This window comes from Emydura macquarii, unplaced genomic scaffold (assembly GCF_026122565.2).
Source record: "Emydura macquarii macquarii isolate MOO-44397 ecotype Brisbane River unplaced genomic scaffold, CSIRO-AGI_Emac_v2 contig_2636, whole genome shotgun sequence".
NCBI lineage: Eukaryota > Metazoa > Chordata > Testudines > Chelidae > Emydura > Emydura macquarii.
In genome coordinates, this window is record NW_027132773.1 from 2,719,964 (window position 1) to 2,741,015 (window position 21,052).

General features: G+C 40.8%; 1 protein-coding gene across 2 annotated transcripts in view; it reads right to left on the bottom strand.

The window, feature by feature from the left end:
- Nucleotides 1–20,302, bottom strand: part of RAB3IP (RAB3A interacting protein) — a 45,819-nt gene extending 25,517 nt beyond the window's left edge. The window contains exons 1-3 of one of the 2 annotated variants that reach the window (XM_067564037.1): nt 20,166–20,302; nt 6,217–6,492; nt 5,726–5,987 (exon numbers count right to left, since the gene is read on the bottom strand). In XM_067564037.1, coding sequence (XP_067420138.1) covers nt 5,726–5,987; nt 6,217–6,467 — 513 coding nt within the window. In that variant the 5' untranslated portion in view covers nt 6,468–6,492; nt 20,166–20,302. The remainder of the gene's footprint in view (nt 1–5,725; nt 5,988–6,216; nt 6,493–20,165) is intronic. The other variant, XM_067564036.1, reaches the window with a different exon arrangement.
- Nucleotides 20,303–21,052: the final 750 nt, after the last annotated feature.

Genomic DNA, 21,052 nt, shown 5'->3' on the forward strand with positions numbered 1-21,052 from the left:
TAAATTACATTTACACCCACTGTAAGATTACAACACTGAGCAGAGCCATGTAAAGAAGTAATAGTGTAAATGATAATATGGTCCAAGATTTCTTGACCATACTTCGTAAATGGAAGAACAGCTGGGAAGAGTCTTACTATGGCCAGTCTTTGGCCTAACATTAGAATGCCGCATACAGTTAGGGAGAACAGCAGCTGGAGCCCAAAACAAGTGGTAGTGCTGCAGATGACCACCTCCTGCAATGCCCAGCTTGATCATATTTTCAAAGTGACAAACTGGAACACAGGAGTTTGTAGTGTTTTGACAGACAGGTACAAGGGAAGTTGGTGATGAAGGGGGAGGAAAAAGTGGCACCTTCTTCCTTCCCTCACTGCTTGGCCCTTTCAGAATGAAAACTGGTACCTTTTACAAGAAAGGACAGGGTGGAAGAAAACAGCATATATCCCATATATCCCTTTGGTGTTCTCTTTGTGACCACCTCTCCCCCTTTCAATTTAGTTCTCACCTACCATCTCCCACATACACCAACTCATTAACCAACAGACTCAATTCCCCTGGCATGCATCCCTGCCAAACTAACCCATCCTCCTTCCAACACACCAGCTCCCTCCAACCCAACTCAATACACAGTAATGTGTTTTTTCTAGATATTTAAAAATGAGGATCTTCTTGAATCCATCACTGTTTCTGAATTCTCAGGTTACAGCATTGGCTCTTAGCAATCTATATTCCCCGCAGCAGGGCACAGGGCTACAGCCACTCCTATGTGATGCAGAACTCAGCCATTCACAATTTTGTCACTGCCATGATAGAATACTTTAATACACTCTACTTAAAACTTCCCTTGAAAATCACGCAGAACATTCAGCCGGTACAGAATTCAGCTGGCTTCCTGCTCATGCACTCCCATGGGAGGAAATCACTATGAAGATATAGAAACAATGTCCAAATCTCTGCATTGGCTTCCTATTCATTTTTGGGTGCAACTCCGGGTGTTCCCAATAGTTTTCAGAAGCTTAAAAAAGCCTAAATATAGTTATATGAGAAACCACATCTTTTCTTATAGCATCAAGATCCTAGGATAACACTGGCAGCAAAATGTTCTTAGACTAGAGATCCTGCTTTTGGACATCTTGGACAACTAAAGTTTGATAAGCCTCAGAGCACAGTTCTAGGCCCACCTAGTTTAGAATTTGTTGCTTTTTTATTTAATTTGGGAGTTGTGTTTATTTTGGGTTTGTTTCCATGAAGGTTTCATTTTTTGCTTTTTCCTATCTGCAGCCTTTTAACTTTTTTGATAGATTGTATGTCAAGATGCACTATGCATGCAAAGGCACAGCAATTAAGGCATACCTCCCAATTTAATATCTATTGTTCCACACAAGCAGCTAGCTTTCCCAAAAAGAATGCTGAAGAAAAATGAAAAAGGTTAAGGAGGAAGACAGATACATATCTTGTGATGGAAGAACAGAAAGGAAGAAAGAAAGAGGGAAAAAGACGAGGAAAGACCATGGAAATAAAAGGAGAGAAAGAGTAGAATAAAGGAATTAAACAGAAAAATAAACCCAAGAGAAGACAACACTGAAGATCAGCAAGTTTATATTTGCTCATATTCCTTTTTGTTTAATTGTATTTCTCAAGGAAAAAAATAGGGGAGTTGAAGAACAGAAAAGGCACGTTTTGATCCAGGACTGGTGAATATTCAGGCCTATTTGTTTCTACAATGGAGAGAGAACATATCAGTACTTAGTTTTCAACTTCATGTTTGTAAAGGAAACATTACACACTTCAGTAAGCCTCAAAAGGAAGTTAAATACTATTAGGTCAAGCATTATCCTAAAATCACATTGAAAGGTAAAACTGGGTTGGTGCACTTTTAAACCTTTAGTTTAAAGTTACAGAACTAGAAGATAAAATACTGTGGTTTGGATACATGATTTTTTTTTTTTTTAAACAAATTTTTTTTTTAAACTGTTTTAGCTTGTGATTGGAAAGACTGCCTTTCTAAGAGACAGTGTAGGGTGCCAACCACCACCATTGGTGTAAACTTATTTAAACAATAAAATTGTCCAAGCAGGAATTCAGGTTTGGCTATGTTACTGAACCATAAAAAAAAAGTGAAGGACACCATACATAGCCTATTGCTCTTGGCAGTTTGGCTAGACATGTCAAATCTTAAATCCTGTTGGGCAAGTTTCCAGGCTGATATTTAGGAGGTACACAGTATACTATATATTACCCTGTCAAACAAGTTAAATATTTTGGGTTGACTTGCTTTAAAAGCAAAGATAACTAGATGGATGCTTAAGGCTGTGTCCTATTTCTAAACCTATTACAGAAGACTTAGTTATACTCAGCTGTGAGCAATGAGAAATAAAAAACACAAGCTGAGACAGCTGGTTTAGTGGCACTCCCCACAAGGCTATTTTTTTTAAAAAAAAGTTAAGCTAATTGGAGAAAATCAACTATTTTAAACCTGAAAACTCACAAAATTACTACTTCACAAAATACTACTAATTATTTCACCCAAATTGTTTACTTGCATGCAAAAACAAAAGTAAAAAAATACTCTCCCTGTGCAGATAGATAGCAATGATGGTGCTTTTATTATCTGACTTGATCCTTATGAACAAAGTGTTAATATAATACCACATATCATATACAACTGATAAAGTATGCCAGCTTGGTAGCGTCTGCCAGGATCTATACTTCACCTTTAATTGCTTAAGGACTAAGAGGCTTGCTCTCAGCACTCATATGTTTATGGGAAGTCTGGTTTTCCTTGAAATGCCACAACATAATCAGATATTCCAGATCAGCTCCCAACAAAAGACATCAAAGATGTCAATTACTTAAGATACAGAACAAACAAAAGGAACTCCCCTGAAGGACACAGAATGCTGTACATCAAGACATGGTCACTATTCATCTGGATGTCACCTAAGTATGGCTGGTTTACTTTTCTTAGCCACTTTCACAACCACCACAATCTGAGCCTGGCAGATAAAGTGATGTAAGCGCATAAGATCTTTTCCACTCATGTCTTTAGGTACAAATGTACTGAGTCAGTGAACTGAGTCTGGAGATAACCATGCTAGGGTGACCATCACCTGAGTTTCTTGGTATTTTCTTTAATGAAGGAAGGCAGCTGATGAACTACAATCTTGAACAGCCCATGAGAAAGACCCATGTATGTTGAGGTGAAAGTTTGCCTCTACTCATTGACCCAGTGTCCCTGATAGTCTCATCAACTTGTACTGAAGCTGAGTCAACTAAAGATTTCTCAATACAAGATTGCAGCATATCCAGAATGTTATCCAATCCAGGCTTAGGTGGACCAATGTAAAAAAGCAAAGTTGTTATTTATTTTATTTTATTTTAACCAGGTTTTTGGGAAAGGGTGGGTTTGAGGGATTGGGTTTATATCATTCTTATTATACTTGCTGGTGACTGTTTAGCTGTCATGGTGGGATGGGTAGTCCTTTGTATGCTGTGTTATTTGTATATGTATTTTTAATTTATGGAATGCACAGTCGCAGCACTAAATGGGTGCCAGAGACATTTAAATCTAAAGTAAGATTACAGCCTGATTCCAATGAATAACTAGGGAACTTTAAATCAACTTTCCTACCAATCCAACACTCTTATCAGGAGATAGTCACTAGGAATAAGATTAAATGGGCATGCACAGGAATAAAAATTTGGCCGCTTTTGAAGGGCACTTTTTGTGCCCCTTGGGACTGGAGGAACTACCTCCACTTCCCTCCCACACTGCAGCCGGAGGAACTGCCATCTCATGCCCCAGCCAGGGGAAGGAGGAACTCGCTTACCCTGCTGTGGCCCTGGAGGAATTCTGTGTACCCGCCCCCCTTCCCCTCTTGCGCATGGCCCTGAGATTAAGGATTAGAAAGAAAAAATGGAAACAGTTGGAATAAGTTCAAAAGGAGGTTCACAGAGTTCAGACAAAATTAAGTTTGCAGGGGGACAATTCAGACATTTTCTCCCAATCTTAAAATAGGTGTGGCTCTGGATGTGATGGCTCATTTAGACTGAAGCAAAGTATGCATACCTGTCACTCAAACACCCCAGAAATTCCAGGATAATTTCTTTTTGCAACCCTGCTGATGGTGCCAGGCATCTTGAGAAGTGAGCAAAATATCTGGCCTCTAGGAGGGAAGAAGTGGGTTTTCCACCACCATCCAAATCATTAGTATGACCAATTTTTTATGTCCAGAAACACTGTCAGTGTTGTACATGCCCTGTTCCCTCTGATACATGCTGGACAAAGTTCTCAGAAAGATGAGAGAGAAGGCATATTCAAACATATACATGAATATTGCACCCCATTAGGTATTTAAGGTTGATGTAAGTTTCCTGTTCTAAGACCCCACTTTCAAATTTACTCAATACGGTTATCTTAGATTTTTCTGGTTGTTCTCATGGTGATAATGCCAGGGCTACAATGAAGTTGTTTAGATAACCCTAACTACGCATCTGTGTGCTTTCAAGTGTTTGGGATTTTTCTGTAAAGCAAAACTTTAAACTTAGAAAACTACAATGATATAAGAATTTGTTTGTGATAGCGATTGACTTCCTCCCAAAACTTAACCACACGTTTGTTTGGTTTTGTTTTGTTTGCCTAATTCCAATAAAATAAAACACCATAGCAAAGAATAAAAAGTTGGCTAAGAATGACTATTTAGTGGCAAAATGTCAGTATCAGGAACAATGAGAGAAACCATATTTAAAATGTACATTAACTATCATAATGAAAGGGTAAATTCAATCATGACAGATTTGATGACAACATCCAACACTGAGAGGGAAAAGCATACAGGAAGACTGATCCAAATATGTGGCAAGATGAGGTTAAATACAAATAAATGGGGAGTCATATGTATAGAGAGGGAAAAGACAGCACATCTATTATTTATTAACACAATAAATAATGCTTTGCATTTATGTAGCACATTTTCCATCCAAAGAAGGCAAAGCGCTTTACAAATATTACAAATTTACCTCTGCACATTTCCATATTACAGATAAGAAATGGAAGCAGTTTAAGGGACTTGCTCTGGCTTGACATGTCAATTTGCAGCAAGAACAAGGAAACCAGATGTCCTGGTTCCTAGTCACATACTGTAACAATAAGGCTATCCTATCTGACAAAAGACCACATTCTATTAGAAGTCTGGCATAATGGTACTATGAAGACTGCCATTGATGTTGATTTCTTCTTTCATATACATGCATTCCTATGATACATTATTGTAATATGTGATCACCCATTTTCTAAAATATCTCTATTCTCTAAGGCACGTGCTATAGTTATGTAGTGTAGGAGAGAGAAGCCTCAAGAGGTACATCATTAATGTCTATAAATACCTACAAGGTAACACTAGAGCAGAAGGAAATTATTCTTATTCTCAGAAGGGAGGAATGGTCTAAGTTTAAGAAAAGAAAATGTTTGAACTTCGACATTACAGAAGAAGATTTTCACAACAAGAATCAATACTGGTAAACTCTGCCAGAGGAGGTTTGAGTCATTATCACCGCACATATCCAGGATCAAGTTACATAAAATAATGATGTAGTGATAATCCTACAAAACATGGGAAAGCCCAAGCTGTTTACCTTCTGACCCATCTATAGGACCATGACAGTACAAATCTCGCTCCAGTCTGCAAGCACAGATCATTAGAGAATACAATAAAACAAATCTTACCCTCTGAGCTTTTGCAAGTTCTTCTTTCAATCTCTCATAGCCTTTCTCTCTTACTTCCAATACAGATGGACTCCGTAAGTGAGACAGACTGTCTGTACTCAGCCCAAAAATATCTTCATTCCCTTCAGAAACATCCGTTAGTATAGCACCTTGCAAAAACTCTCTCTCTGCATTATTGCTCTCCTTTCTGGAATTATTGTGTTTGGATGACCCACTCTGGGGCACAGAGGTAGAACAAGGGACCGTGTCTGTAACATTGATGCTGGAAAGAAAATTACATTTTTTATTTAAATAAAAAGACACATTAAGAGGAATAAGTCTTCTAGAAATGTCAGTCTGGCTGTTAAATGTGCCACTATAAGCATAATTTAACACAGGATGTTAAAGATATTCATAATGTTTTACTAAAGACATGCTATGTAAATTGTTTAAATAAATGAACAAGATTTGCATTTAAATAAATCGGATGTTAGTCATTATCAACAACCTACCTGATGCCTGATGTTTCCCCACAATTTAGGTGCCTTGGAGATGAATAAACAGGTTGTGTGGGAAGGTCAGAAACATTTAATGCATTGGGTTGAATAGGTGTGGAGCACACAGCAGAAGGATGTGGCCGGTAGATTACACTAGGTGAGGTAGTTGGTGCCTGAGTCCCTGGCTCAGACACTCCAAGAAGATCTGGTGTAGTGGGTGAAGCTAGGTTCACTTCATGAAAGCCTTCCAATGGGTCACTGGCCATAATAAAAGCTTCATCATATGAAACCCTGAATTAAATAAGCAAATTATTAGAATGATTAGTAAAGAATACATTTATATATATTACATTATTAACTTAAAATACTAGCAATCCATTCTACTCAAACACTAGACAGCGTAGCTGATGAAGCAAAAAGTTTAGGAGTAAGTTTTAGATGTCTGCTTACCAGATTAATGGAAACTGAGTGTATTGTGATGAATGTGTGTTCTATTTTCTACAACACAGCCAGCTTGCACTAGATTACCAGTGTCTTGTAAAGTTACATGGTTGTGTTTAATGGAGAAGAGAACAGAAGTTACAGGAGAAAAATGGAAGTTTTAGGTAAAAACTCTCTTCTATCCTAGACCAGTACTCTACTTTTGATCATAATAAAAGAGAGTCCTGGAAAGGCACATAAGAAAGCCCACATTCCAGTATTTGAAGTTTTTCCAATCAGTATAAGTCCATCAAACTAAGTTCCATGATTTGGTAAACTATAGTCCTGTCCCTGCAACAGCTCACTCAAGTGGCAAAAATAGTCAGTGGGACTACTCAGACAAATAGCCCTTAAATTTGTATCTTTAGTGTATCGTATCAAACCAAAGACATACAAAATTGTAATACTATGAAGTAGTTAAATGCTAATAAAACTGCCATGCATAAATCTCTGCATTTTCTTCACACTCAACGCAAGGTGTAAATTCACTATTTTCAATTTAAAAGGTTCTAACACAATCTCTTTTTCAATATAAAAAAGTCAGGGAGACTATGTGCCATTTACACCCTGGTAAATCCCAATTTTACAGAAATTTCACTGGGCATCCAAAACCTTTGTAAAAGTCAGGGTTATACATTTCAGGTAATTTGGAGACTTGGGGGGAAAACTATGTACCAAGTACTTAAGTGATCAGCTCTGAAAGTGGTGGCAATGCAAACTGGTTTTTCCCTGGTTTATAAGTATAAATAAATGCAAAATAAATATAAAGTAAGTCTCTTCATGGTAGCTGCATAGTACCATGGAAAAGAATTAACGCATTTAAACAACAGACATGTATGGCATTTTACAGACAAAAATCTGCCCTGAGCTTACAATTTAAAAGACACAGCACCACAAGTGATGACAAAGGGTGGTGCAAAAGAGGAGGTACAGAGGAATGAGGTTTACAACACTCAAGAGATCATGTGATATGCTTACTGTTACATTTGTGCCAGTTCATGAATTTTTTAAAATACCTATTGCAATATAGGGACATTGTCCAGGGTGAAAATCAGCAATTTGTGTTTGAAGTAATTTAGTTACCACATCACTTTTTGGTCCATTTAATAAAAATAGGGCTTAAAAAAGGGGAGTATCACATGCCACAGAAAAACCTAAAACTTCATTCAAAATAAACTATTTTCTACCTTCAGTACTGTATTCATGCTGGATACATGTACATCAATAATTATTTCCTAATGTTACTAGCTATTTAAATACATTGCCAGGTAAGTTTTCCAAAATAAACAAATAAATAAAATAAAATAAAATAAAATGTTCCTGTACCTGAACACAATGAATTCTCTGTGGTAAGTATGCCCTTGCTACTCTACAGAAAGCTTTGGCAGGAAACCCCAGACACAACGTACACTAAGGACTTTGTGTGGTTTAAAAGGGACCTCTTTGTATCCCTATGTTTTATGCAGAAATGTGTTATTTAGAACTACCTACAACAGTAGTATCCACTCCACTTGCATAGTGTTTCTTTTGTGAGCAGAGTAAGCTCTAAATCTACAGCTTCTCTACTATAACACAAACATGAGCATCTTAAATTTAAGTTCCCATTTAAGCAATTTCTTTGGCAAGAGAATCTTATTTTTTCTATCCCTGTGCTTAACTATCAAATATTCCAATAATGTGCTTTAAGACTAAAGCCTGTTGAATTAACAAATGAAAAGATGGGGGGAGGAGCAGACTGACCAAAGTACAGACCATTTCTTCAAGGTTAAACTTCAACAGTATGTTTTCAGCTTCTCTACTGCAATTACTAGACTTAAAGTGTTTTTTTTTTTAAAGTTTAAAAAACTCAAACATATAGGGACTGAAAAACTGCACCAATGTCTACACAAAAGCGTTTACTGACCAGTTGAAAAATGCCCACATCATCATGCCCAAAGCTACTGCCTCCCACCCTCATAAGTCAATTCAATTCCTCCTACCCACCATTTCATAGCTCTGTTCCCCCTTCCCCAAATAAACAAATCTAAACTTTCCACAATCACATTCTCACTCTCTGCCTCCTCACTTTTCCTTTGCAACCCAATTTCTTTAATAAGCAGGAAAATCAGGGAGGCAAAGTCTTCTGTATGACTGAAAGGGAGGATGATTGCTTGAATGACTTACATTTTGCCTGCCCAGCAATAGCTGGGAGAATGCCTCTCACCTGGCAGACAAGTGCCGAAGAACCTGGCCTAGGAAGCAAAATGGGAGCAACAATCCTGCCAGTTCCTCTGCACATGAATCCCCTTACTCTGTGACTCCCACTTCATCAAGTATGAAAAACTTTAATTTGAAGGAACCGCTACCACACAAACCAGGAGATAGCTAAAAAGCTGCCAGCTCAGCAGATCTTCTGGACAGATGATCACCGTAGGGAGTATATTAAGAGGCTGAAGAGTGAGTATCATAAGACCAAGGACAAGAACCACACCTCAGGTAACTCACCGACAACACGCCCATTTTATGACTACTTTGACTGGGGTCCTGGGCCCTGCGCCCAGCAGGGAGCAAACCATGTTTCATGATGACTTGCTCAGCCAGGATGCTGCCCGGCTGGCCCCTGAATCCAGCACTGGGAGTGGTGGAAGCTAGCGGCAGGCCCACAGTCAGGAGCATACAGTGACTCTTTTAACGAAACCAGTCCCTGAGCAGGCTGTGGAGCAGGATCAACAGCAAATTCTCAGTTCCTACTTGAAAGAGCTGTTTGATCCCCTCCTCCCACTCCACCTCAGAGAAACAGCCCACTGCCAAGCCTGCAGCAAACCCAGCGGAGACAGAACCGCCCCAGAGCCCGGTAAGGGTATGACTCAAATTAAAAGTTTATTGTTACAGCAATGGGAGGGATTTTTGCTGTAAGAAACCAAGCAAAAATGGTAAGGCTCTGGCTACCAGCAGTTGGCCACTAATGGCAGGTTGTATCACAGCACCTAGATGTCCTCCTTCCCTCTGCCCCCCTCCCACCACGTGGAGTTCAGAATGGTGACTTGGAATTTCAAACATTCATAAACACTTGTAACGGTTATTTTAACTGTTCAATCACAGAGGTTTGCTAGGGTCATTCGTGTTTTCCTTTCATTATCTAGAAATTTGCCGCTCTGCAAGCACTCCTCCTGGGTCTATGCAGCCACTTGTAATCAGCGAACTGAGCACCTGTGTTAGGGAAACAGTATTCTATTTCCAAATCTAATCCATTTCAGTTAGAGGTAATCCACACAGTCTGCAGATCACAAAATCATTTCTCCAAAGTACGAGTGTGGTGTCAGTGTTTTCACAGAACTGTGCTGGGTGCGGGGTGGAGCAAAGTTGCAGATTTCAGCATGTCTGTGTGCAGCAACAACAGGAAAAGCCATGCATGAGCTAACACAGCATCATGTTAATTCCCTCATGGGTTCTGAGCCAATCCTGGCTGCTGATTAGCTGCAAACTTTTCCTGAAGCGGGAACTCCAGAGAGTCACAAAGTATGTACTTTTCAGGGCCCCCATATAGCTGACTAGTCCTCTCCACTCACAAATGTGCTATTTGGTCACTTTTTATTTCAATACTTCAGCTGTATACACTGCAGGTTTCCCTCTAGCAGCTTGGAATAACATCTCCCTCTGCCAATAGGGCACCATAAGAACAGTTATGTCTTCCAAAATATGAAAGGTCTGAAATGAGAGAAAAAGCCTTTTGCAGCACAGGCTTGATACACTCCCGCCGCATCCTCCATGTGGTAATTAGTTATGAAATGTTTATGAAACAGAATAAAGATTATCATTTTAAAATTACCATTGTATCTACACTTGAGTAACTGCAATTAACAAGGCTGTGTCCTGAGTGAGGCCCGAAGCATCCCTTTCACAATATGTGTTGGTTCACTTTAGAACCGTTACATTTTATGTCCTGGAGATTCCACAATAATTAATTCTGTCCTGCTCCACTGAGCTACTTACAGTTTCTTGTCCTATTTCAGGACCCTCAACCTATATTGCTTGTTGTTCTTCAGAACCTCCATGCCTGGCCCAATGTAACGTCACAGACTGTTCCAAGAGGAAGCATTTCTGTGATGAAGTTATGGTCAATGCTTTTGAGAGCACAGACCATCAGGTCCAGTACTGGAAGAAGGGGGACAAAAGACTGGAACAATGGCATGCTGACAGGCAGGTGGAGAGGCTGAGGCTCACCACCCAGGTGAAGGACAGCGTTTCAATGAGGGAGTTGGCACTTGCAAAGCAATTCCTGAAATAGAAACAGCGGCTAAGGGAAAAAGAGAGAGCTCAACAGGGAGAACTGCTTCAGCAACTCCTGCCAATAATGGCTGCAAGAGCACCAGCTTCTGTTGCCTCCCACAAACCATGGCATGATCACCCTGCAACATGCCCTCAATCCAGCAGCTGCTTAGACAACTCCATGTCGGAGCAGCCCATGCATTCAGCACTCATGAGCAGTTGGGCAGGGCAACTAAACACCATGCAGCTTTCCTTCTTCAGTGAAAGCCTCCACCCCTCCCACCAGCCCTTTGCCACCAAATGAGGGAAAAATAAGTAAAGAACGGAAAGGAGAATGTGGGACCAGGAGAGATTAGCGGTAGGGGACCTTTGTCTAGTATTCACTATGCCCTTTTGTGTGTGTGGGGTGTGGTGTGGTGTGTGTGTGTAAATGTGAGAGAGAGACAGAGATTTTGCAATGGCAGCTGACCTGCTCACCACTGTGTGAGTGGTTTACTGTTTTTAACACATTGTTACAAATAAAGCATGTTAAGTTGTCAAGAAAGTATATTACTATCACTGCATCACATCATGGAATCAAGATTTGAGATAATAAAACTAAAAACATGTTCAGGAGCACTTAAGCATTAGTAAGCAAATGGTACTCCTTTATGTAGCTAGCTTCAGCAATTCACATTTCAATAAATTTCAGCTGTACAGCTATTGTCTCCCCCCCAGAACCAAATTCATTGTTCATCACGTCATTCAGACTTACACCACATAGCAATCAAGCTAAACATCCTTCCAACCAGTGCCCGCCCTCCCTCCTCCCCCTTCCCCCCCCCAAAATAAATGAGCCAGTTTTCCCCTACAAGCACATTCATACAGGTACTATTCCTCCTCTTCCATTGGGCCAAGCAAGTCCATATTGTGAGAACACAAAGCATCCCTGACTTCTGCTTCCTGGATACAGCCAGGTCCCTCAGCAGTAGCTGCATTTTCTGGCTGAGGGTACTGATCCAGCATTCCCTCACTGTCATATTAATTCAGGGGGAAACAACTCACCTTTGGCTTCACAAAGTTTGTGAAGAGCACAGTAAGCCACAGTAATGCGGACAGCATTGATGACACTGGCATTCAATTGGGTTTGTAGACACCTTCAACTTGATTTCAATCTGCCAAAGCACATTCAACAACCATTCTACACTTGATAGTGTAATTAAACCTTTGGGGACCGGGGTGGGGCAGGGCCTCTGAAATCTGGGGATGGTTTCATAAAGTCAAAACAAAAGGTGGTACATGGGAACTAGTGAATACAGAACACCAGTGGGAACAGTAATACCATTTATGTCAATGTCATTTGATGGGAATAGTGTCCCAGCCCATCCATGAATATAGAATCACAAGCAGTGAAGAACTCTGGCATTGTTAACTTTTCCTGTCCAGCCTAAATTGACATTCATAAATCTGCCTCTGTGGTCCACTAGTGCCTGCATAGCAATAGAGTAGTACCCTTTGCAGTTTACATGCTCACATGCTCCTTGAGGAGGACAAACTATGGGCACGAGTCCCATCAATGGCCGCAGCACAGTTTCGAAACCCCATTCTCTCAAAGTCAGCAATTACCTTCGGAATATCTTTTACGCCAGCTATCTTGTGGTAAACTACATGCCTGATTGCTTCAGTTATCTCTGCCACCACTTTACCCAGAGTTGACTTTCCAACCCCAAACTGGTTGGCAACGGACCTGTAACTGTCTGGAGTAACCAACTTCCAGACAATTATAGCAACACACCTCTGGAATAGCAAGGGTGACCTCAGCTATGACTCTTTACACTGGCGGGTGGGGGCAAGCTGCTCACAAAGCTCCAGACATGTAGCTTTCTTCATGAGAAAGTTCTGGACCCACTGATGATCATCCCAGGTCTGCATGACAATTTGGTCCCACCAGTCAGTGCTTATGGCCCTATGCCAGAAACACCAATCTACATAGGGGGCATCACCAGTTATGTCAATTATACTAAGCAGCATGTGCCAGTGAGAGTCTCTGATGCCAGGGGAGTCCTCCTCCTCTGCCTCCTTCCCTCCTACTGCAGCTCCATCAGGAAATCCATCAGGTACCTTTGGTAGGACAAAAAACACCGCTGAAATGTCCACCTGTGCCTCCCAGATGCTCTGCCAGTTTCCTGACACAGGAGTGAAAGCACAAGCAAAAAAAGTTCGTCAAAAGGTACCTCCCCTCCATGTTGCTGGCCGTAGTAGCTGGGAATGCACAGACCAAAATGACTGTTCAGCAGGCTGTGCTGATGAGCTGTTCAAACTTTCTGTAAAATGCAGAGTTGAGAGTAAAGCTTTCCTACACCACATCATGGTTCTAGGACTAGAGTGGCCACATTTCAGGGGGGGGGGGGGGGGTGCAAAGGATTCTGGGATATGGTTACTTCAACCTGGGTCTGTGCACTGTAGTCTGGATGCCAGAGCCCAAGGTTCAAGCATGGATTTAAAAAGTCTTTATATAAGGTTAAGAAACAGTGTACACACTCTAGCCCAGGATTCGCTAACCTGGGTCAGCTGACTCGAATCCACTAATCCTGGGCTTATGTTGCAGTTGTAGACATACCATAAGAGGCTGCATAGATCACTCTTGACACAGACTGAAATAAAGCCCAAATCTCATCCACTCAGCCACACTGTCTCAGTTTTAGAAATAGCTTACCTCATATTCTTTCACCTAATAAGCAAATATAAGAGATAGAAATGGTCAGACTTCTGTGCCTATTAATTTCTTTTTCCCCAATGCTATTCCCACACAAATTTAGAACTCTGGAATATGACCAGTTCCTATAAGGATTTTTCTTACTTTGCACTGTTACACTCCTATGTTAATGTTAGATATCAGTACGACAAGGAAGGGCAGTTTAATAAACTGCTAAATGTTTTCTAACAGCTTATCCTAAAGCTGTGAATAATCTCAATGGCAAAAATGGTCAAAACAAGCCAGCATGTTTAACTTACTTATATTTTATATAAACAATGTGAATTAGAAGCAGCTCAACTGCTAGACTGAGTCAAAACAGCAAGTGTCCAAAACATGGATGGCCCCACACAAAGCAATTGTTTAATCATGCCATATCGTCAATTGGAACAAAAAAAAGTCATTTTATTTTAAAATTTCGAGCACTGACTTTGGAGCTTTGCCCTGATCCCTCAGAATTTTGTCATCACAAGTCCTTGCAGCCAGTCAGAAGTGATCTGTCTGACTAACAGCTTGCCTAAAGACCCTACAGTCACGATTCTCACTCTTCATTCCATGTATCAAAAATTCCAGCTTTCAGCTGCAACACTCAGGCGCACCCACAGAACAGCAAAAACCATACACTGTGCTGTTACCTATTTCATTGAAAGAAATATAGTAAAGAAGAAAATATTACCATTTCCATATGCTTTTTGATGAGGGAAAGTCAACTCTAGTTAGCATTTTCAAAAACAAACCAATGTGTATGTTTAAAAGCACTGTACAATTATTGCCACACGGTTCTTCTTTCACATAAGTAATAACGTCTCAAAGAGCTAATTTGTAGAACTTATTTCTGCCAGAGGATCCTGCACTAAAACTAGTTTTCAACATGACTGAAATTAGCCCTACAGTAGACAGGCATGCTCTTTTCAGTAAACTAAACAAGTAAAGCTTGAAACAGTATTTTACACAATCAGTAATTGAATATGCTTTTTGTCTCTATCACAAAGAAAGACTGGAGAATGACTGTCTTCAGTATTCTACTGGGCTAATCAAGAATTTGTCTTTTCTGTAGACTGTGAAAGTCATAAAGGTGGCCTAATTAAGCGCAAGTACTATACAATTAAGGTCTTCAAGATTTTGTGTTCACTGACTGTCCATAACATAGGTCAATATAACATCTCAGGCCTTGTCTACACAAGAAAGTTGCACCAATTTAATTTATATAGGTGTTTTAATTAGTTGAAAAACCTATACAGGTTTAGTTAAACTGGTGCAAACCTCCCTGTGGACATTCTCATTTCAGTTTAAACCAGGCACTCTCTTCTTTGGCTTAACTGAAGTAATAATGTCCACACAGGGGTTTGCAACAGTTTAAGTCTGTTTAAAAGTGGATATAAGTTAAACTGGTGCAATTCTCATGCGGACAAGGTCTGCTTGTTTTGTTGTTTTTTAAATGCTCAAGGTGTCACTATGAGGTAGAGAATAAGATTGTGAAAGTGATATTAATTATATGTTAAATGCTTGGGTTCTAAGTTTAAACTTAGCACTGAATTTACTGGTTTTCTAATTATGTCTTTTTTAATACCTACAAAAGAACTGATACTTGCTCTCTGTACAAATCTAGTTTAAAATTCTGCATGGGAAGTTCTTCAGATTTTTTAAATGGTTAAGAATTATTCAATAGAAGAAGTCCCAGCACAAATTGGATCACTGCTTTCTTACCTCTCTATAATCAACCCTCTTTATCCCAAATTACAGTTCTCTGTTCCCATTACTTTAGTCTCCCTATGCAATTTGTTAGCTACTGCCACTCCATAATATAATAATGAGATTATATTTATACTTTCCTGCTGCTGGAATTAAAAAGATTTGCAGCTATATTTTAAATCTTTATTTAAATACCACGACACAATAGATTAGGAAAAAGTCAGACTTTTCCAGATCACTTACTGTGACATTTTATCTCCCAACTGTTTGTAATATTAAAACATCCTGGCTACTACATACTCTGGAGACAAAGCAGTTCAATAAATTTTTGAAGAGGCTACCTTAATACTCAGTCTCTCACAACACTTTTCCTAAAATAAGTAGCAAAATATTTCCCAGAAATGATTTTGGGAAGGTAAGGTGTGAGGAAAGAGAGGGAGATTTGAAAAACTGTGTTCCAACTTCAAAATACTTCATTTTTACTTTGAGAATGATTTATAACAGTAGCCAATGAAATGTCACTCAGAAGCTTTTAGAAAAAATTACACTATTCAGAGGACTAGTGAAAAAAATTTACTTTCAATTTGGGGGCAGTAATGCCATTTCTTCTGATAGTTACCAGTATCACATAGTGCATGTATAATCATGTTCAATTTTTGTATATCATGCATCTGAACACTTAATATTTCACATTGTTTTGAAGAAACATTCTGGGTGTATTTTACCCTTCAAAACAAGATTTTGGTTAAAATAAAAGAATTTACAAAGCTTATTAATGGAATTCTTTTAGTAAAAAAAGAAAGAAGACATGAAAAAGACAACTTGAAAAATCCTATTTGAATATGCAAGAGTTGTATCTACTTTAGTTACAAGTAACATTCAAGATTCTAGGACATTGTCAGACACCTATATGCTTATGAAGCTTTTCTGAAACATAAAAATATTACTTGTCACATTAATTAAAGTGTGGCGGTTATTGTACTTTTTGTTAGAATGGAAGCCAATACTTTGTTCAATATAATCAACTGAAATTTTATTACAAATGGATTTTTTTGTTTATTTTCAGTTAACATATAGCTGCCCAAGATTTAAGATTCCTTCTCTAAACTGACTGCATTTTTACTGTGAATGCTCATCTATTTTAAGTAATGTGACAGATATCCAAATATACTATTTCTCTTAACTTCATACTACTTTCTAGATTTTAAATGTGATGCCACTGTTATTGAAATAAGTGGAATTTTTGCCATGGACTTCCACAGAAGGGGTCCCTTCATTTTCACCTTAACAGCAGAAGCGTTGTAACCAACAACAAAACCAAAGTGCATGATTGCAATGTTTTGATATTTTGTTTGCAGAGAGACATTTTAATGAAAGATTTCTCTCTCCTTGTTCCTAGTTCTTGTTTTTATGGAAAACAAGATTAACATATGAACTACAACAATATGATTGGAGTTATTCAGTAAGGGTTTTACTGAAATTGTGATGGAGTTAGTTTTAAATGTCATACTTTTGAATGTTATTGTAGCATGCAATTTGAAAAAAAAACTAAAAATATAAAAGCTAAAAAGAAAATACATGTGATAAACATTAGGACAGGGGTAATCTATTTTTTGTCAAGGTCCAAATGTCTTGATCAAGGTATAGTCAAGGTCCAGACTCCAGAGAAAATAATAAAAAAACCAACAACAATGATAAAAGTAAATAAAGAGATTTTGGGGTCCATTCAAGAGCATCTGATGGTCCAGATTTAGCCTGTGGTCCACCTAATTCTGCAGCAGGACAACACAAGAAGTAATTCACTGGACTTTTAAAAATCACTGAAACTGAATTTTAAATAAAATGAATATAGGCTGCAAGATTCCCAATTATCTTTCTTCTGCATGTATGCAAAGATAGGTCCTCTTACTGAAAAGGACAATTCTGACTGTTCTACTGCAAATTTTTCTCCTTTTAAATATATTTTAACAACATTTAAGAGCGCTGGGTATTATAGTGTCAGCTGCAAGGTGTGTGCACATTATTTATTAAAAGCATATTGACAATAGTAAATTATTTAAACTTTTTTTGCTCACAAGGTAACAGTAACCTAGTGCAATGGAAGCGTAACCATACTAAATGAGACAAAAACATGAAAGGCATGATGTTGCCACACTCAGAATACTTACATTTCAGTATGTTTCATGTACTAAAATGCAACATAGTATTAACAAGATATTAATGCTTAATCAAGCTTCATTTTTTCCCAATATTCCCAATCTCCCCCTTTGTCAAAGAATATGGATATAAATGAGCAGAGTATATCTGTCAATACAAGCTTCTAAATAAAATTTAAAAACCCCACAAAACTTACTTCTGCTTCTAAAGAGAGGCTGATTATTAATTTCATAATTACTGCAAATTTTAGAGTCATTTTAGCCATTTAGGCCACCATACTTAAGACTGTAAAGAGACACATTCCTGTGAGTAAACAAATCAAACAATATAAAGCAAAGGTAAGTGAACAAATAAATGTGCCAACTGCAATGAAACAAGATGTAAATGCTTTGAAACTGAGTAAAATATCTTGTAGTTGCATATTTTATTTACAGAATTGTGCAGGATTTTGCCTCTTGGGGTGCTTGTTTGCCAACAAATGTCTGCCATAATTCTTATGAAACTGCAACAGTCACAGAAAAATGTTTAGAAAGGTTTATTGTAATATTTGATTGCAAGTGGTCAGCTGCACAAAAATTATAAATAAAATCCATGTCTTGCTGTTCTTGCTCCAACTTAACCTCAATTTCATAATGCAATTAACTGAAATCCTCACTATTTAACAGTGTTGGGAATTTACAGTGACATGGTATTAACCTCTACATCAAATGCAGCTATTCTCTTCTGCAAAGAAAAACATTTTATAAACAACTCTAAACCTTTATCACAACACACAATGAAAATATCAAGAAAGCAGATGAGCACTTTGTAAATACCTTAAGATTTCCACTTCAGGCCAGGAGCCACTTTAGACCAAAATTTAAAGGACAAAGTTTCAGTATCAAATTGAACATTAACAAGCCTGATTTTCACTCAGGGCATAGTCAAGCCTTTTCCCTCCCACTTTTTATAACTGCGAACCTCTTTCCGCATTGGCTTTAATGCCAGCTGTAGTGAAGGAACTTAATGCTTGAGAATTTCCGCATAATTACTACTATATGCACATCTCCTCCCTACATCGCCCTTTAAAACAACAAAAATCAAGCCCCTAATTTCACTCATTTTCCCCAATTTCTTGATTTTGTTGTTCTGCTGGAATGTCAAACAATATGCAAGAATTTAAAGGAGCACCATTGATTTAAAAAAACTGCTTTGGTTTGATGTTAAATGTATCATGATTACTTTAACATTAGAGAGAAGCATTCATTTTTCAGATTATTTACTTTGTGCATTTGACATTTCTTTCTGTAGCAGCTTGAGTCTTCCCGGTTTGTTTGAATCTTTACAACAGGTGCGTAACAGACATAGTTTCGGGGGTGGTACCTGAAACTACTTTTGTTGTATTTTTTTAACTGGATTTCCGGTTGACAATTTATCTTTACTCATCAACTAACTTCACAGCAAAGACCCAAAGGAAACCAAAGAAGGATTCAAATAAATAAAGAATATGTTTCTGTAGAGAATAGTTCTCTCTCCTCTCCCCTCCCCTTTCTCCACCCCACACATCCACACACACACACAATTTCATTGCAAGATCTGACCAATGGGCTATATATATCATGCCATTGGTATTTAAGGAGCATTCCCCACAGATTTCCAGTAGGAAATTTTGCTGAATATTGGACGGCACAGCAGAGCCATAAATAAATCTTTCCAACTGAAGAAAGTGGAAAAGGTGTTTGTATGAATTGTAGTTTTCTGCATAGAAGCAGTCTTCATGGGAAGAAAGAGATCACTGTTGTTGCTAGTGTCATGTGAGTGCTGAGTCTGCAAATGGTTGGCTGGGAAGAAGAAAAGGGGAGAGGGTCTGTTTGGGTCCCAGGGAAGAGATGAGATATATGAGCCTAAGAGGGTCTCAGAAAAGAGGCTTGGCCCAGTTACATGTATGCTGCTAAGGAGAAGTCATGGGCACCCATACAAATCTCTTAGTTCTCTCTGTATGCAGGGACTCTGGATAGGTGCCGGAGTTCCTCGGGGGTGGTCAGTAAGGGGGATCTATACAGGTACAAGACTTCAGTGCTAGTGCTGTTGCTGGGCACAGGGTGCTATGGCCAGGCTAATGGGGGCTGCAGAAGGCTCCGGCGGCTGGGACAGGAGCAGTGGGACTCTGCAAGCTCTGTAGAAGGGGTAAAAAATATCGGGGGGGAGGGGGGGAAGCGGAGATATGGACAAAGCTCTGCAGAGGCATTCTGGAGGGGGGAGGGCTAATCTAGAGACTCTGGACAGGAGCCAGGGTTATGGGTCCGCTAAGGGGGTCGTGCCAGGGGTTGCGGGTGACCAGTGCCTGGAGAGAGCTGACCCTTGCTGGGTGTTTGGGGGAGGCAGGGGGCTAAGGGGAAATGGGCGCTGGGTGTCTGGGAGGGGGGCAATGCAGGGGCCGGGGGGTGCCAGGGGCTGAAGGGATGGTAGGTCCTGGGGGGGGGGTCAGGGGGCCTGGTCCCCCCTGACCGTGCGGCATGCAGGGGGCGGTGGGAATCCGGCAGGGGCGGGAGGGAGGGGCTGGGTGGGGGACGCTGGGTGGGTGCCGGGGGGCTCTAGGCGGGGGCGGGCTGTAGATGCCGGCGGGGAGCTGGGGGGCGGTTCCGTTCCCGCCCCGCCCCGCCCCGCCTCTTACCTGCCGAGCCCGAGCCCCGCCAGGCCGTTCGCAGGCGCCACGGGAGGCTCGGCCGCGCGGCGGCGGCGGCTGCTTCCCCACAGCGAGCAGCGCGGAGCAGAGCGAGTGGCTGGCGCGGGGCGGGACTCCGCAGAAGGCGCATGCGCTGAGAGCGCCCTCCCCCCCCAAGGCCCCGGCCCGGGCGGCTGAGCCGGGACGAGCCAGGTGCGCGGGGCGGGGCCAGGCACAGCTCCGCCCCCTCCCCCGCTGCCTGGCGGCTGCTGCTCGGCCGCGGGGTGACGTTGTGGTCACGGCGCGCGCGGCTCTCACCCCGCGCTGCCCGGCAGAAAGGCGGAGGCGCGCCCGGTGGAGCCCCTGGGCTCTGCCAGGGCCAGTGGGGCTTGAGCCCGCTGAGCCGTGTTAGGGAAACCGGCGCAGGAGCATCTACACTGGTTGGCCACCCCCATTAAGCATGTTCCAAGCTGGGGCTCTGCTGGACCAGGAGCCATGGCACCTCCCCCACGTTTTAACACAAGAAACGTGGGTTCTCTGTGGGATAGTTAAATATTAATTCCTCTGCCACTTGGGTCTTGACTCCTACCCCCCCCCGCCCCCATTTACAAAGGCCATTACCCCCTCCCTTTAAAACCCGGCTGGGAGGGAGCGTGCCATGACCTGGCCTGGTCCAGGTCCCGTTCTGCACTGAGCCACGTGCGGGCACCTGAGCCCTCACCTCTCGCTCGCCTGTCTTGGTGCCAGGGACCTGCCAGGTGTGGGAAGCAGGAAGGACCCATGCCTGTCTGAGGGCTGGTCAGCAGGGAGAATAGGGGAGCAGCAGGGGCTCAGGGAAGGGGAAACTGATGGGAGGGGCAGGAGATCTGGTAGGCTGGGCCTGTGGGGCTTGGTTG